This window comes from Helianthus annuus, chromosome 4 (genome assembly GCF_002127325.2).
Source record: "Helianthus annuus cultivar XRQ/B chromosome 4, HanXRQr2.0-SUNRISE, whole genome shotgun sequence".
NCBI lineage: Eukaryota > Viridiplantae > Streptophyta > Magnoliopsida > Asterales > Asteraceae > Helianthus > Helianthus annuus.
In genome coordinates, this window is record NC_035436.2 from 203,356,985 (window position 1) to 203,373,302 (window position 16,318).

Sequence of the window (16,318 nt, forward strand, 5' to 3'; positions counted from 1 at the left end):
AAGGTATTTAGTGATCAATACAACAAATAAAAAGTTATAGCAAATTGATTTAAAGTAGGATTAAGGAACCGCGTGTTGCAGTCAGGGGCGTAGCATATAAGAGGCCGGGAGGGGCGCCCGACCCTCCGAACTTTTCGTTCAGTAGTGTTGTACATGTAATTTTCGTATAGAAACTTTTGGGTATATACGTTTTCGACCCCCCGGTTCTATAGAAATTTTTGGATATATACATTTTCGACCCCCCCGACGAAAACTTCAAGCTTCGCCACTGGTTGCAGTGTACCTGCAATCGTATAGGTAATTTAACTAAATCACATGGATAGTCCATGTAATTAGTTCACTCAATGTGAAACGTTTTTCAGAGCTTTTACATCTAAACACATATAAAAGGCGTTCTAATAAAAGAACTCATGTTTTTAATTTCTTCTACTATTATTTTATTATTAATAAAACGGATTTTACATGTGTTTATGCAAAATTAAGCCCCGAAAAAGATTATGTAAAAATGATTTTTGTATGAGTTTTTTACATCTAAAATCCATGGTTTTTGTAACTTTCCACTAAACCCACCTATATGTGTGTGTCTATGCACGCACATACATATGTTTGTTGATTTTTTATCATCATTAATTAAAAATTTTAGTCTTGGCATTATTGATTTGCATTATAACATATACCTTGAGATTACCGTAATAAAATACTATAATTTTATTAATTATATTACTCTTATTTATATATACCTGACGGTTGGCGCTTGGCGCTTGACGATAAGTAAATGATGGTGAAACTCATGTGTCAAAACTTAAAGATGTAGTGAATGGGAGTAGTACATGACATGAGCATTGAATAAAATTTTACGTAGCTCGTTCAAAATAAAATTACATTGAAATTGAAATTGAAATTGAAATTAAATTAATTAATTAATTAAATTAAATTTTATACAAATTGAATTGAATGAATTGTAAGATTGTGTGGTAAAGCAAATGTGATAAGTAAATGAGGGGAAATTTAAGTTAAATTATTAAATTATTTAATTAATTAAATGTAATTTATTTAATTTAATTTTTATTTTTAATTTATTTATTTAATTTAATTTATTTATTTAATTTAATTTATTTTTAATTCAATATCTACAAACCCCATTTAGGGTAATAGTGCTTGCCTTCGATTGGCTTAAATGAGCGGCTGCCTTTTTTTTAGTTTTAATTTAATTAATGTTAGTATGATATAATATAATTATAATTGGCCCTTTCAAAAATTACAATTTCACCCTCAGTTCAAAATTACGTTTTTTTCCATCAGTTCAAAATAAATTTATTCTTTTATCCCCAGCTAAAAATTACGATTTCGCCCTTAGTTCAAAACTATAATTTTTCCACCGTTCAAAACAATGGTTTTCCCCCAAGCTAAAAATTACGAATTTGCCCTCGGTTTAAAATTATGAGTTTGTCCTCTTTTAAAAACTTATGATTTTGCCCTTAGTTAAAATCTGGAGTCTTGCCATCGTTTTAATTTTTTTTTCAAAACTATAGTAGTTTTTATTTTACTTCGTTTACTCAATCTAACTTTTTTGTCAAGCAAATGTCTGACACTCGCTCATTGTTTATGACAATTTACTATTTTGCCCCCAGCTCAGGCTTGCCATCTTTTTTTTCGCAAAACTATGGCAGTGTTTTGCTTTAATTGGTTGAGTCGATATAATTTTTTTGAGATCGTGTTATGAGTAGTATGCACAAGTAACTAAAATACATGCGTACATGTTATTAAACTAAGAAATATTCGGCTTAACGCCCCGCAACGCGGGCGGGGCATCCAACTAGTTTTATACAAAATTGAATTGAATGAACAGTAAGATTGTGTGGTAAAGCAAATGTGATAATTAATATTGGGGAAATGTCATGGCATTCCAATGATTTCTTGATTTTTACGATGATTTAAGTCCCACATTATTGAAATTATTAAAGTAAGTGTGGTGTCCAATGTATAGTCGGCTTTTATGTCTGAAAGAAATATTGTTGACGGTCCCCTAGTAATAAATGAAGTAGTGGGGTGGGCAAAAAAGTCAAAGAGAAAGTTATTTGTCTTCAAAGCCGACATCAAGAAAGCGTATGATACCCTAAATTGGAAATTTTTAATTTCCGTAGTAACACATATGGGGTTTCCTTCAAAATAGAGAAATTGGGTCATGAGTATTCTCTTCGCGGGAAAGGGATCGGTAATTTCAATACAAGAGGGGATTAAGACAAGGGGACCCCTTATCTCCCTTTTTGTTCATAGTGGCAATGGAAGCGTTACATATCACGATGGAAAAGGCGAAAATATAGAAGTATTCTCGGGGGTAAAGTTGCCAGGGGATGGACTTTGTTTAACTCACATGTTGTTTGCGGATGATTCAATATTCGTCGGATAATGTGAGGAAGGAAATTTCAAAAATCTAAAGAGGATACTTAGAATATTTTATCTTGCATCTGGGTTAAAAGTAAATCAACACAAAAGCCAATTATTCGGTGTCGGGACAACCGAAGAGGAAGTAATGAACATGGCATCGATCTTTAAGTGTAAGGCTGGGAAATTTCCTTCATTTACCTTAGTTTAAAAGTAGGTGCAAATATGAATAGAGTAGCACATTGGAAAGAAATTATCAATACGTTCAACAAAAGATTATCGAATTGGAAGGCGAGGCATTTATCTTTCACATAAAGGGCAGTTCTTGTAAAAGTTGTACTTGGCAGCTTACCAAGCTACTACTTATCTTTATACAAGTATCCTTTGGCAGTTTTGAAGATATTAGAAGGGATAAGAAGGAAGTTCCTATGGGGTGGATGCAGCATAAACAACAAAATTAGGTGGGTAAAATGGGAAAGAGTGGTAGCATCTAGGGATTTTGGAGGCCTCGGTATCGGTAACATTAGAGATCTAAACCTGGCACTTTTAGTGAAGTGGTGGTGGAGGTTGAAAATGGAGCCGGATAGTCTATGGGCAAAAACAATAAAATCTATTAATAGTAGCCAAAGAAAAATAAATCCATTTCGGTTAAAAAGTCACTAACGGGAGTATGGAAAAATATCACTGATATCGGTAAGGAATTCATGAAAAGTAATGTCGATGTAAATTCAAAATTGAGGAGTAAAGTAGGGTCCGAGGATAAAACCATGTTCTGGGTTGATACATTGTTAGGAAGCGACCCGTTGATGGCTCAATTTCCTACCTTGTATCAACTAGCTACAAATAAAAAAGTGATTGTAAAAGAATGTTACCGGATAATCAACAGAGGAAAAATATGGGATTGGGCATGGGCGAGGGATTTAAACGGGGACGTGGAAAAACAGGAAATAGAAGAGCTAAAGCGAAGATTGCAACAACATCCAGTAGCTCATAAGTGACGTATGGTTTTGGAATAGCTCCGAACAACAATCGTATGGTTTTGGAGTTGCTCCGAGCAACAATATTTTAATGTGAAAGATGTACGACAATCGCTGAGTAATCAACTAGATTTAAATGAACAGGCTTATGAGTTTGTTTGGAACAAGTAGGCACCGGGCAAGAGTCTAATGTTTGTATGGAGGGCTATTGAAGAAAAGGTACCAACATCAACTGCACTAAGGGGTAGAGGTGTGAATCTTCAAAATGTAATTTGTAAGACTTGTGGAGCAGCTGAGGAAACTGCTGCTCATGTGTTGTTACAATGCAATTTTGCAAAGAGGGTTTGGGAAGAAATAATAAAGTGGCTGAAGATACCGCCGGTCAACACGGAAGGAAACTTAAAAGAATTTTTACAGGAGCTGAACGACTTGCAAAGGAGCCGGAAAATGAGGAAAGCGATACATGCAATAGCAATACAAACGATGTGGACCATATGGAAGACCAGAAACGAGAAAGTGTTTCGAGGAAGATAAGGTACGGTGCAAACGACAGTAGAAAATATCAATGAAAAATCCTTTCAAGGGGTGAAGACAAGATCGAAGTACAACAGTATTTCACAACAGGAGTTGTGGGACTTTAATGTAACGTTGAAATAAGTTTTGTGTTTTTTTCTTTTGTTTTGCTTTCTGTGAACTGTTTTGGTTGTATTGATCTTCCAGCTCCTGGCTGGGGATCTTGTTTTTTATTTTGCTCTAATGGAAGGTTTCGTTTGCTATTAAAAAAAACCTAGTAAGTGATTAATTATTTTTTTTGAACGGCCAACAAATTAATCCCAAGTACTTTTGGGGCACCCATTGGACAAACGGAGTACTCCAAGAGTAGCCCGAGTCGTCCACCACCACTTCCGGGGAAAACCCGTTAACCCACCCGCCCGTAGGCACGACGGTGAAATTACCGGTAAAACTCGTTTGGCTCCAGGATCAAACCCAGGTTTCTTTGGGTCTCGTATCGTTATCCACCAGTGCCTCATTTCTTTTTTGCACCAAATGAGAATCGAACTTAAGTCTTCACAGAAGAACTCAAGTTCTCCTACTACTTGAGTTGGAGGTCAATGGCCTTTATACCATTGAGTGAACTAATTACAGTTTGGATGTAAAAGGCGTGCTAATCCACCAAACATAAACTAATCAATGGAATAATTAGTCTTCACAAAATAACTCAAGTCCTCCTACGACTTTATGTTGAATATAATTAGTTTATAGTAGTTTTAAAAATAAAAGTAAAATAATCTATTGTTTAGGGTGACTTTGTTTTTAATCGAATTTATTTAAAATGGGTTCGAATTCGAGTTTCAAATACTAATCGAAACAAATCGAATACGAAATCAAGTAAAAAATAAAAAATCAAAAATTTCGATCCGAATAATTCAAAAATTCATTATTCGATTCGATAAACACCCCGAGTGCATGATTTATTTTGTGTAATTTAGAAGTAGGTAACGTTTATCATTCAAAAAAACGATTACAAAAAATTTCAAAACCATCACTAGTGCTCTAGTGGTGGCCACGGGTATTTAAGTTCCACTTATGGTGGGCCCGGGTGAGTTTTCCTCTCAAGGTCTCAAGTTCGAGTCTTGGTGATAGGGGTTTCTCATTGAGGGGTTTAAATTGGGGATCTATTGTGCGAGGGGGCTCTCTAGCGCGGACCCGGTTAAGACAACGTATACTAGACCTCCCGACATTCGCAAATAATTCACACCATTCAAAAAAAAAATGCATATATAGACACACACACATTAATAAACCATTAATTCATGAATATATACACACACACACTAATAAACCATTGTATGACAATTATAGCAACGAATACAAAACATGATAATTAATAACTTTCCAAAAATCCTTCGTATCCGATACACAAGAATCATATACTACCAGTATCTCCAAAATTGATATGATTAAGAAACTACTTGTCGGTTAACCCTCAGCAGCACCATTAATTTAACCGAAAATGACAACCCACTAACTATCCCATCTCATCTCATCCCATCTAGATGATACCTACCTTCCCATAAAGTGTGAACCTCTTCAATCGGTTCACACGGTTTACAAAAACCAAAACAGAAGCCACCCCTTCATCCATCACAACACCAATTACCCTAAATTCATCCCCTTTTCTCCATCTTTCTCCCTCTGTTTTCAGTTCTTGTTCTTGTTCTTCACTGTTTCTTGTTTTTTTGTTGATCATACTGACCCAATTGTCTTTATTATGGTTAAAGATTGAAAAGGGTATCATAAATTAGCTTTCTTTTTTCTTGTTCTTCAGTTTCTTGATAATCTTGATTCTGATTCTTGACCCATATAAAAAAGCTGCCACTATGTGTTGTTAATTGTACCCAATTGTGTTAAAGATTGAAAAGGGTATCTTAAATTAGGTTTCTTTTTTCTTGTTCTTCAGTTTCTTGATAATCTTGATTCTGATTCTTGACCCATATAAGAAATCTGTCACTATGTGTTGTTAATTCTACCCAATTGTGTTAATTCGGGTTAAAGATTGAAAAGGGTGTCTTAAATTAGGTATCTTGGTGTTGGTGTGTTAGATGGATCGGCAGTTGGTTAGAGTTTCTCATCGGACGGTGTTGAACATCCGAGGTGGTCTTTTTACACTTGTGTTTGTTGTGTTTTGCTTTCACAATCTGACCCGGTACTGGGGCTCCATGGGTAAAACTCGGGTCGGGTTTGTTAGTAGCTCCGGGAGACTATCTATCAAGACTCCACCAGATTGTACTGGACTGAATCAGCATGAGGGTTTTGCAAGTGAATGTGAGTTCTTAATGGCTTACCCTCAATGTAATTCTGATGGGTTTTTTAATTACTTGAATTTCTTTTACTGTTCTTGTGAGAATTATGCTTCTGTTGGTTACATTGTGTTGGTTCTATGGCTGGCTGCTTTGTTTTATCTTTTGGGGAATACTGCTGCTGATTATTTCTGTTGTTCGCTCGAAAAGTTGTCGAATTTGTTGAGGTTGTCTGCTACGTTAGCTGGGGTGACCTTGCTTCCGTTAGGGAACGGTGCTCCGGATGTGTTTGCGAGTATCGCGGCGTTTGCGGGAACGGATAATGGGGATGTTGGGTTGAGTAGTATTCTGGGTGGTGCGATTTTCGTGACGTGTGTGGTTGTGGGGACGATTTCGATCTGTGTGGCGGATCAGGGAGTGAGTATTGATAAGAAGTGTTTTGTTAGAGATGTTTGTGTGCTTCTGTTGGCTGTTGTGTCGCTTGCGGTAATCTTGTTAATTGGGAATGTTAGTATAGGTGGGGCGGTCGCGTTTGTTTCGATCTATGTTGTTTACGCTACGTTAGTTGCTGCTAACGAGTTTTTTAGAAACAGAATGGGCGGTTTGAAGTTAGACGCTAGTGTCCCATTGTTATCTGTTACTCAATTAGACGGTCCCGAAAATCTTGAAAGTAAAGATCTCGAATCCGATGATATGTCGTCTTCCGCGTCTGATGACGTTCCACATTTGGTTGAATCCAAGGTTCCACATTGGATGTGGAGTTCGAATGTTGCGATATATTCGGAGGTTCATGGACACGGTTCAGAAGATGGCTCGAACCCTCTATGGGGATGGAACGAGGACGTGTCGTCGGTTCATGGAAATAAAGATTCATCCTTTTCGTGGTCCAAGTTGTTTTCATGGTTAGAATTACCACTAGTACTATCAAGACGGCTAACGATTCCCATGATCGAGGAAGAAAGATGGTCAAAAGGTTATGCGGTTGCCAGCGTTACATTTGCACCATTGCTTCTAGCGTTTCTTTGGAACACCCAACACGAGAGTCAAAGTCATGTAGTCACATGGCTTATCTACCTAGCCGCAGCGGTTCTTGGGTGTGCGCTTGGTGGTGTTGCATTCATATGCACCAGACCGGACCAACCACCTCAAAAGTGGTTGCTTCCATGGGTTCTTGGTGGTTTCTTTATGAGCATCGTCTGGTTCTACATGATAGCTAACGAGTTAGTTGCGTTATTAGTGGCGTTTGGTCTAATGTTCGGGATCAATCCATCGATTCTTGGATTAACTGTATTAGCATGGGGTAACTCGATGGGTGACTTAATGTCAAATGTTGCACTCGCGATCCATGGAGGTGAAGGTGTGCAGATAGCCATGTCTGGATGCTACGCCGGCCCTATGTTCAACACTCTTGTTGGTTTGGGGATTTGTATGTTAATTGGGTCGTGGTCAAACAGGCCCGAATCTTATACAATGTCTGGAGACGTCGGGCTTTTCATTAACATAGGATTTCTGGTACTCGCCTTGCTTTGGGCGCTAGTAATGCTGCCTAGAAACCGTATGCAACCAAACAAGTCGTTTGGGATAGGGCTTATGGTGATTTATGTGACGTTTCTTGGAACACGATTAGGGATGTCTATAGGTTCTGGATCACTTGACAATGCTACCTGATCAGACGTTCGTAACATATGACTTATTAACGGTCTCGCAAAGGTGTAGATTATGTTTATAGAGTTTAGGTTTGTATACATAATATTTGCTTACAAATAGGAGTCCATTTGTAGTTCCTTTGATTTGTATAGTTAAGTTGGATGGTTTTACCTTATAATAGACTACTAGTGATGTTTTACTTGTACTATTTTCTTAACTAAAATGAATATGTGATTGCATTTTTATAAAAAAAAAAAAATAATAATAAAATAAGATAAATAAGAACCAATCAAAATTAACCCAAAATCCACCAACCAATGAAAAATCGTCACCTCACCACAACTGCCTCACGCCAGTGGAGATCTCCCCGCCCTTGCCACCACGCCACCCTACGGGGCGGTGTTTCCGACGTGAAGATGAAAACCGAATTCATAATTCGATATGTGAAAGGGGATATTTCGCGATCTAAACTAATATAAATTTTACACAAAACTAATAATTAATACCAACTTTCATTTTACACTTCTTTCCTGTGAAAACCATCAACAAGATGTTGAAGCTTCAATAAACCAAAAGATTGGGCATATTTACTTTATGTTATCTTCTACCATCTACCACATAATAATAATAATAATATATTGATTCTATAAGTTATCTAAATTATTAGTGGTCCAAATTTCAAAACAATAACGACATGTGAAGTAAATACAAGACTGTGGATGACAATTAAATAAGAATAAGAAAAAAGACATTAAAGAGATCAAAATTATTGTCTTTCTTATAATCTATCTTCCTTGCCAATGAGCTAGTGGTGGAGTGGTAAGGGAGAGACCTTGTGTTCCAAGTGACCCAAGTTCAATTCCTGCCCCTAGCACTTAGTTTCTGCGGCACCTGGTGATGATGGGAGACTAGGCGAGTAGGCGGCGATCGCTAGTTCGATCCTTGAACTGAGCGGGTTTTACCTCACCGCACTGTCGTGCCTTCGGGCGAGTGTTCACGGGTTTCGGCCCTAGGTGAGGGTTTTCCCCGGTTCGGAAGGCGAGTGTATCCCGATGTGGTGAATTTCGCCAGTAGCCCATTTGGAGGATTCGTTGGCCGTTCAAAAAAAAAAAAAATCTATCTTCCTTAATTAAACAAATAAGAAAAAAGACATTTTAGGGATCAAAATTATTGTGTTTCTTAACCTTTCTTATAATCTATCTTCCTCTATTATATCACATTTTGGGGTGTTTGGGGTTGAGTTTTGAAAATAGATTATGCGTTTTGAATAATCAGAATCAGATTATTAGCTGTAACAAAACGTACTGCAGAAAGATAGTGTTTGGATTTGATTATGTTGTTTGATATCATAATAATCAGATAATCAACATTGTTTGGATTTGATTATGTTGTTTGATATCACAATAATCAGATAATCAACTATTTGAGTGTTTGGCAAGTATATATATTTCAAAAAAATAAATAAGTGAAAACGTAAAAAATCAGTTTTTGATTATCACGTTTTCCTGCAGCAAGGGGTGACCTACTTATGGATTATCACGTTTTGAACTCTACAAAACGTAAAAAATCACTTTTTATTAATCTTTTACCAAACACTCAAAATAGATTTTTTGCGATTTCAAAACACAATAATCAAATAATCAGGTTAAAAACGCAATCCCAAACACCCCAAATATCCAATTAGGATTTCACCTTTTGATTTGTTTTAAAGTTTCTCTTGGATTCATTGAATTATTGCCATTGTTTATATTCCTATATTAAGGTAGAAGTAAAAAACTATGGAAGTAAAATTGGATTGAGTTAATTTTCAAAAGAATAAAAAGTTAAAGAAATCGCAAAACAACAAAAGAATAAAACACCAACGACAATGATTTTTTTGTCCACGAGTTGATTGATAAGAGTGTCGGTGCTAAAACGAAAACTCAGAGCTTAAAATCCAAATCGGTGGGGCCCGGACTCTTAAAAAATCCAATATTTTACACTACATTTTTTACCGGAAATTTTCGGTAAAACTAACACTGTGAGCGAAAAACCAGTGGGGTCGGGACACCCCCAGGCCCAATAAAGCTTCGCCAGTGTTGATAAGCAGGCCCGCATGATATGTTGTATTGGTTTCGGTAAACTAAACAACTTCTTGACCACAACTACAACTTCGACAAATTGTTGTACCTGCCTAAATGAAGCGCCAATCTATATGTCTACCCTATGAAATGCGAATATGCAATTGGGACTCGATTTTGTTAGTATGTGGATCTATGGCCAAATGGCCAATCATGACTTATTCGTGTTTTTTTTTTTTTTTGCATGATTGTAGCAAAAGAAAATCACCAAGTATGAAGATATACATATACTTAAATAGATGGCTAATTTGAAAAATGGATGATAAGTATGAAAATTTACATATCAAAAGGGGCCATTTCCCCGCTCACGTGCGTCGCCCCCGTGTGGCGCGAAACAACATCAAGAGGCGGCCGTTTTTTCTCCCACCCACGCGTCGCGGAGGGAATCACTTGTTTTAAGCCCTCCAACCTCTTCGTATACTTATGTACTTCATTCTAGGCCAGTAGGCCTCGTTTAACACCTGTTTAACTTGCAAAACCTGATACAAAACAAACCGATACAATATAAGTACAATAAACCCATACAAAAAGACAAGATAAAACGCTAAAACATGTACAAAACTATTACAATTACAACGTGTTGTTACCAACACATCAGTTACCTGTTGGGATTGAAGCCAAAAAGTGATTGATGTAACTACATCAATCCAAAGATAACTAAGATTGATTGATTATTGTATATGACCTTTAGCCGTCTGGTTGTTGTCTCCGGTTGACACATCGCAAAAACAAACGTCATATCTTAAAATAATCTGATTTTAAGGTTTTTGCGCGTCTGGTGCTAGTAATGGTCGTGCCTGCTTCAAATGTGCCACGACGCTTGAATCTTTGTGGGTTGTACTTGGTGTTCTAAAGGACCCAAGTTTAATTCTTGCTCTCCTTATTATTTTTTGTGGCACCTAATGATGATGGGAGACTAGGTGAGTAGGCGGATATCGCTAGTTCAATCCTTGAACTGAGCGGGTTTTACCTCACCGCACTGTCGTGCCTTCGGGCGAGTGTTCACGCGCTTCAGCCCTAGGTGAGGGTTTTCTCCAGTTCGGAGGTGAGTGTATCCCGATGTGGTGAATTTCGACAGTACCCCATTTAGAGGATTATTAGTTCATCGTTAAAAAAAAAAAAACCACTTGTTTGTACCACCTTTTTCTGGAAAAACAAATGTGGTCAAGCGGCTTTTTTACCTTGCAACCACACAAGTCATTTTCGGTATGTTTTGTTGTAACTTGTATGTGATTTAATTTGAAGATATGTTTTCATCCATTTTTGTTTTATACTTTTATCTGCATTACGTGTAATTCACACATTCGAAAACAAGAAAGATATTTTGAGTAACAGACAACATCAACCGAAGGATTGGAATACGTGTAGCATATGTGTAATCCACACATAGTTTTTTTTTTTTTAAATTTTATTTATAAAACTGGTGTCAAATCGAGAGTAACTAATTTATGATTTTGCCATAGTTTGAGATAAGGATCTAGATTTTGGGTTCCACTAAATTTAAACACTCTTTATCGTACCTGTCTCTCTTTTTGTGTTCCAGAACAGGGAGATTTTTGAAAAATTACAATATATTAAAACCGATGGATGATTTTTCTTTTTCTTTTTTTTTTATTACTTGTAACATTGCTAATGAGTACCAAGTTTTCGGTCTCACTTTTGTATGTATATTACTTTTAATTAACTTTACATTTGGTCTTTCTGTTCAGAGCAAAGTTGGGGTCCTTTGAATTTCTATAATTTCACAAAAAAAAAATTAAAAAAAAAATAAAAAAAGCTATGCAAACAACAACTAAAAATACAAACTAAAAACCCTTCTTCTTTACCCGGCTTGAAACCAACAAAATTATAAAGTAGAGAGTTTACAGTTGACATATTAATATTTTTTTAAAAGTTACATGTTTTGTAAAAATATAATATATATTTAGATAAAATTTATTTTTCTAGCTTTAATTGGTGCAAGTTGGACACCAAATCATATGAAAAAAGATGCTTATGTGAAAAAATAAATTAATTAAAATATGTATTTGCAAGTTTGAGAACTGATATTTCCAGATTTTGTGTATAAAAATAAGTATAATGTGTCAAATTAATACTTATTGAACGATTAGACATTATTGATTGCGTTAATTGGAACAATTGGGCTTTGTGCCTCTCTTTAAAAATTGATAGCATTAATTGGGGCTTTTATTTAAAAACTGGTTTAATTTTTTTCACTAATTGGGCTAATCCACATACTGTATATAATTTTTTTTTTTTTAAATTGGAGGCCCTTATTTTATGTTTTGTGCCTAGCCTTAGAAGCCCATTGGGCCCGCCCTGGATAGTGTCAACTGTCATTGTGTGCAACTAGCAACTACATTTGATTAATACATGCACTTGTGTGTGTGTATATCTTACAGGATGTGATAGCTGGTGGAACTGAAACAGCCTCAACAACTGTGGAATGGAATGGGCAATGTCTGAGCTTATTAAACAACCTGATCTAATAAAGAAGGCGACCAACGAGCGGGACAGGGTGATTGGTAGAGAAAGATGGGTCCAAGAGACCGACTTCCCGAATCTCCCAATCATAATAGATGCAATACAAAAGGAAATCACGAGGCTGCACCCGGTGACCATCTTACTACTTTACTAGCACCGCATTTAGCAGTGGCGAAGCTTGAGATTTTCGACGGGGGGTCGAAAACGTATATACCCAAAATTTTCTATAGAACCAAGGGGTCGAAAACGTATAATTTCTATACGAAAACCACATAAAATGAATAGGTAAATGAACATAAACAAATGAATATAAATGAATGGACATAAACACAAGTAAATGAACCAACATAAACGGACATTCGCATACGTAACATATAGTGATTTGTCACGAGAATAGATATGTTGCGCCAGAATTGAAATCAGGTATGCGAGTATGGAAAATATATAAACAAGTAAATGTATAATTTAAGACAATACATACTAAATATGTTTTTACATATCTGTACATTTATAAATTCCGATGCATCGCCTGAGTCGGTATGCATGTTCTAACTGTTACCTAATTTAGTACCGTTGTTAACTACTCCGGTGAATTCATCCTAGTATTGCGGTTACTGCCTAAACCTGTCTTGTGGTGGACTTCGCCGGCGATGCCTCCTATCATGTTGATGATGGTGATGCCCATTGATGTCTTTCTTATCATCTTTATGCTCTTCCTTACTTGGACTCTCTGTGGGTGATTTCTTGCATTCGGTCGGGGCTGTGTACACAAAAGTTCCAACTGGCATGTCGTTAAATTCCGTTAAAGGCTTGAGGATGTCAACAATCATTCTCATGGTTGGCCTTGACTTTGGCCTATGGCTAAGGCAATCATACGCCAACTCAGCCGCCTTCTGGGCTCCAGTTTCTGAGTACTGGCCTTCGAGTCTTGGGTCCACTATTCTGTTGAGTTTTCTAGGAACCTTGAGATGTGGCCTAGCCCACTCTGCTAGGTTTTGCTCTCGGTTTGAGCGTGTTCTGTCCATTGATTTCCGACCAGTTAAAAGTTCAACAAGTACAACTCCAAAGCTGTAAACATCACTTGCTGCAGTCAGATGACCTGTCATGAGATATTCGGGAGCTGCGTAGCCATGTGTGCCCATTACTCGAGTCGAAACGTGTGTATCATCCCCCTCAGGGCCATCCTTTGCAAGACCAAAGTCTGAAAGTTTCGCAGTGTAGTCCTTCAAAATATACAAAAAAAAATAACAATAACTTCAGTACTAAGAACATACATTAAAATCATGGGCGGACCTAGCCTTTGGCCAGGGTGGGCGGCCGCACCCCTTGAAAAAAAAAATTTAGTGTATATTTTAGGTAAAAAACCCGATCGCACCCCTTGAAAATATGGTTAAACACCTCATCCGCACCCCCAGCAAAAAATTTCTACGTCCGCTATTTAAAATGTACTATACAAAGACTTGATACATATAACTAAGAGCTTACAGAGTCAAGTAGAATGTTGGATGCTTTAAAATCACGATATATGACCGGTTGTTTCGCTTCATGAAGAAATGCAAGCCCTTTTGCGGCTCCTAGAGCGATTTTCATCCGTGTGGACCATGGGACCGAGACCGAAAATCCTGTAAATCAAAGCCGGTGATAATTCATATATTTTCAACTTATTGTATAATCTTTTTTAAGATAAACAGTTATTGTATAACTATCATGAAAAATATAAAAAGAGTTAAATGTCATTTTAGGTCCTGTGGTTTGGGTTATTTTGCCAATTTAGTCCAAAGGTTTCATTTTTCTCCTGTGGGTCCAAAAAGGTTTCACTGTTGCCATTTTAGTCCACTGGGTTAACTGCATCCATTTTTTCTGTTAACCAGAAGAGCAATTCGGTCATTTTATATGTAATTCTGTTAACTAGAAAGGAAATTCGGCCATATAAAATGACCGAATCGCCCTTCTCGTTAACATAAATAATGGATGAAGTCAACCCGATGGACTAAAATGGCAACAATGAAACCTTTTTGGACCCACAGGCGAAAAATGAAACATTTGGACTAAACTGGTAAAATGGTCCAAACCACAGGGACTAAACTGGCATTTAACTCATATAAAAATAAACCGATTGACTGATTCATCCATTTACTAAAATAATCTTGAAGAAAGATTCAAATCTAATAAAAAAAAGTATGACTATATAATAACATGGAATCTTATTTGTCAAACTGAAAAAGTCTAAAGTGGGAAATTAACAAATCCTTGAATTTTTATAATCAAACATATATAATTATATATATTTGTATGTATACTAAAAAGCTGGAAATAAGTTGTGAATTAAATTTAGAAATATATTGAATAATTGGAACTCACTTCGAAAGAGTTGATTCTCTAAGCTGCCACGTGGCATGTACTCGTACACCAGTAGTCTATGTTCATCTTCAAAGCAGTATCCGATCAGCTTCACCAAATGTGGATGTCTTAATTGTCCAAGAAATACCACTTCTGTCTGTCAAATTATTCATGCAATTAATTTTTTATTAACATTTCACTTTAAATAAAATAATTTATAAAACGGGTCCTGTTCGCGAGTTGACGGGTTCAACCCGACCTGAACCCGAAAATCATATCATATATATGAACCCGAACACGACTCGAAGTTTTGTTGGTTGACCTGAACATGACACATTCAACCTGAATTTTTTTATTATTTTTTCTGAAATTAATATATTAAAATTAAAATTTACTTAAAAAACACAAATGTATATAACACAATTATATTTTAATTATAAAATCTTATGTTAATTTCACTTTATAAGTTATAATTATGGCATAAAATACACATCTCATTTAATTTATGACATAAAATATAGTGTAAAAAATATAATATAATATAATATAAATTTGTTAAATGGGTCAACTCGCCAACCCGACCCGTTAACCCAAACGGGTTCGGGGGTTCAACCTGAAATTGATCCGAATTCGTTTAGACTAAACCTAAACCCACGAATTTCGTGTTAGGTTCATGTCATGTTTTCGGGTTGTGTCAGAAATTCACACCCCTGCTTACCAGCCATTCTCTATGACCCTGTCCACCATCTAGGTTCAGGAGCTTAACAGCCACAGGTTGAGCCTTCAAACCGGGTCTAAGCTTGTCATCAATGAACCCTTTGTGAACCGGTCCAAACCCGCCTTCACCTAAGAAATTGCTTGATGAAAAGGACTGGGTGACGACTTTAAGCTCCGGGAGGGTGAAAACATAGAGGTTTGATCCGGCTAAAGAATTCGATAACTCCTCGGGTAGCATCGCGCTACTTAAATCGGTATACGAGACTCTCTTGGCAGACTTCTGTGATGCAAAGGGATGATCAGGCTTCTTTTCGGGTTTTCGTTTGTTCACAGGAACTGCTTCTTGAGTCATGAAACAATTAAACCAAGAAGATTTTGATGATTTCTTGATTGCCATCTTGAATTAGGAAAATTAAATAAAGTTTTAAAGAATAAATGAATGAAAAAATGATGGTTTATGGTGGTGAGTTTAGAGAGGAAAAAATGTATGAAATGAAGAAATGGTATGGAGGGTGGATTTATAAACAAATATGAAGTGGGGAAAGGAGGCCACGGCTATGAAGAATAGTCAACAAAGGTAACTACATATTTTATTTTTTTGTTTTTATGTGAAATGTGTTTTTTTGGATGTTGCAGATATAATATAATATAAATATAATATAATAATAGTCTACTTAATACCACTTCAACTTTAATGGTTTTGTAACCTTAAGGGTAAATTTTGACTCTTTTCTTTATTTTTTTTTATTTTTTTTAATGGTGTGAATTATTCGAGAATGTTGGGAGGTTTAGCATACGTTGTTTTGACTGGGTCTGTGTTAGAGAGCACCTTGCACAATAAATCTCC

The 16,318-nt window shown here is 36.4% G+C and overlaps 2 protein-coding genes across 2 annotated transcripts; one reads left to right on the forward strand and one right to left on the reverse strand.

Annotated features, from left to right (window-relative positions):
- The first annotated feature begins 5,398 nt into the window (after positions 1–5,398).
- On the forward strand, positions 5,399–8,015 carry LOC110938051 (cation/calcium exchanger 4). Its single transcript, XM_022180522.2, has one exon. The coding sequence runs from the start codon at positions 5,966–5,968 to the stop codon at positions 7,829–7,831; it is 1,866 nt and encodes a 621-aa protein (XP_022036214.1). The 5' UTR covers positions 5,399–5,965; the 3' UTR covers positions 7,832–8,015.
- Positions 8,016–12,855: 4,840 nt separating this feature from the next.
- Positions 12,856–15,962, reverse strand: LOC110938052 (serine/threonine-protein kinase RIPK). The gene is made up of 4 exons (XM_022180523.2): positions 15,473–15,962; positions 14,776–14,911; positions 13,900–14,036; positions 12,856–13,637 (listed from the first exon to the last, which is right to left on the reverse strand). The coding sequence occupies exons 1-4, from the start codon at positions 15,866–15,868 to the stop codon at positions 13,026–13,028; spliced, it is 1,281 nt and encodes a 426-aa protein (XP_022036215.1). The 5' UTR covers positions 15,869–15,962; the 3' UTR covers positions 12,856–13,025.
- Between the last annotated feature and the right edge of the window lie 356 nt (positions 15,963–16,318).